General features: G+C 39.0%; 1 protein-coding gene across 1 annotated transcript; it reads right to left on the reverse strand.

The window, feature by feature from the left end:
- Positions 1-66: 66 nt before the first annotated feature.
- Positions 67-1,097, reverse strand: LOC119594669 (tubulin alpha-8 chain-like; the record flags this gene model as incomplete). Its single annotated transcript, XM_037943725.1, is given in 1 exon segment — positions 67-1,097. A coding segment is annotated over 1 exon segment (183 nt), but the record flags the coding sequence as incomplete, so codon positions are not given.
- Positions 1,098-1,672: the final 575 nt, after the last annotated feature.

Consider the following 1,672-nt stretch of genomic DNA (forward strand, 5'->3'; position numbering starts at 1 on the left):
TTATAATAAGATGGTGATGTTCATATTGTTTTCCTCGCTTGTGGGGCACATATAATAAAACGCAGATTCGTGCTTTAGTGCATTTATTGGCGTTTGTTGGTGAGCCTTTTCCCTTTTCACTTTTACAAAAAGTAGCAAAACATCGATCTAAGCATTGTTTGGATAGACAGATTAGAACGTAGTAATTGACAAATTAAAACCAAGATCATTTTTAAAAACAACACACACACAAAGATCCGAAAACAAAACACTGTCGGAGGGGGAGGAGCTTATACCGTAAGCTGTATTTTGATATCATCTAAATAGTTTTACTGTGTCGCTTGTCGGACTTTTTAATCTCTTAATGTCATTTTTCGTTTTTTTGTTTTTACTATAGAGGAGAGAGAAAGGACACGAGGAGAAAAAAAAATGAGGAGAGAGAATACTCCATTTTTTTAAAAAGACGGTCGTTGTAAGTGGCATGCGCAAAGCTGGTTCCTTTTTTATTTCACAATTCTTGATTTTTTTCACTTTTTTTTCTTATTTATCATTCTCCCCTCCCCCCACATAGGGATCCGATTAAAAGTGATAAAAAATAATAAAGGATGCCATTATAATTTAGAAAAGTTGGGTGAGACTTATAAAGATACATTCATACATATATTATTTTGTGTAGAGGAGTGATAACAGCAGCCATAAATATAATAGTTCGATTTCATTAACTTACGCAAGAGATTCATGTAATTGAAAGATAAGATAAGGATAAATAAAGCGTAATGATATCTAAGAAAAAAAAATCAAATGCATAAGGGGGGGAGGAGGGAAGAACAGTGCAATCCACCGATTTCTTCCTCGAATTCGCTTTTTTTATACTTTTATTTCATTATTATTCTCCTTCTTTTTTACGTTTACTTCCGTCTTCTCACTCCGCCTCTTTACATCTCATCTCCGCCTTCCTCCTCGCCCTCCAGGAGACTGTCAATGGCCACCTCTTCATAGTCCTTCTCCAGGGCAGCCAGATCCTCACGGGCCTCGGAGAACTCGCCCTCCTCCATGCCCTCGCCCACGTACCAGTGCACGAACGCCCTCTTGGCATACATCAGGTCGAACTTGTGGTCAAGGCGCGCCCACGCTTCGGCGATGGCGGTGGTGTTCGAAAGCATGCACACGGCGCGAGCGACCTTGGCGAGGTCACCGCCGGGGACGACTGTCGGTGGCTGGTAGTTGATGCCCACCTGGAACGGGTCGAAGTGGGTCATGGTCAGTTTTCTCCTGGTCGAAGCTGGTTTATTTACTTTTTTAGTAGTGGCTAAGATAAGTAAGTGCTGGTTAGATTAGCATTCTATGGATCAGGTCAAGGAAGATTAATTTTCGTGTATGAAAGGTTACAGTTCATATCAAAGATAGCTGCTTGGATTATATAATTAATATCTTTATATTACATTACCTATCGTGGTCTCTTCGAAAACTTATATATAAGATACAAAACTATTCCAACTGTAAACAGTGACGTAAAATTTATAAACAGACATTACATCTTTGAAAATGTATATTCCAAAAAGGTCGTAGTGACGTACACTCTACAAATAGACATTGCCAAACACAAATAAAAATATAAACAAATCATAACTCATATCACCCAGTATCTTAAGGACGCTCTTAAGAACTGAAAGAGGAAAAGAGGGAAGGCGCG

Source organism: Penaeus monodon, chromosome 34 (assembly GCF_015228065.2).
Source record: "Penaeus monodon isolate SGIC_2016 chromosome 34, NSTDA_Pmon_1, whole genome shotgun sequence".
NCBI classification, from domain to species: domain Eukaryota; kingdom Metazoa; phylum Arthropoda; class Malacostraca; order Decapoda; family Penaeidae; genus Penaeus; species Penaeus monodon.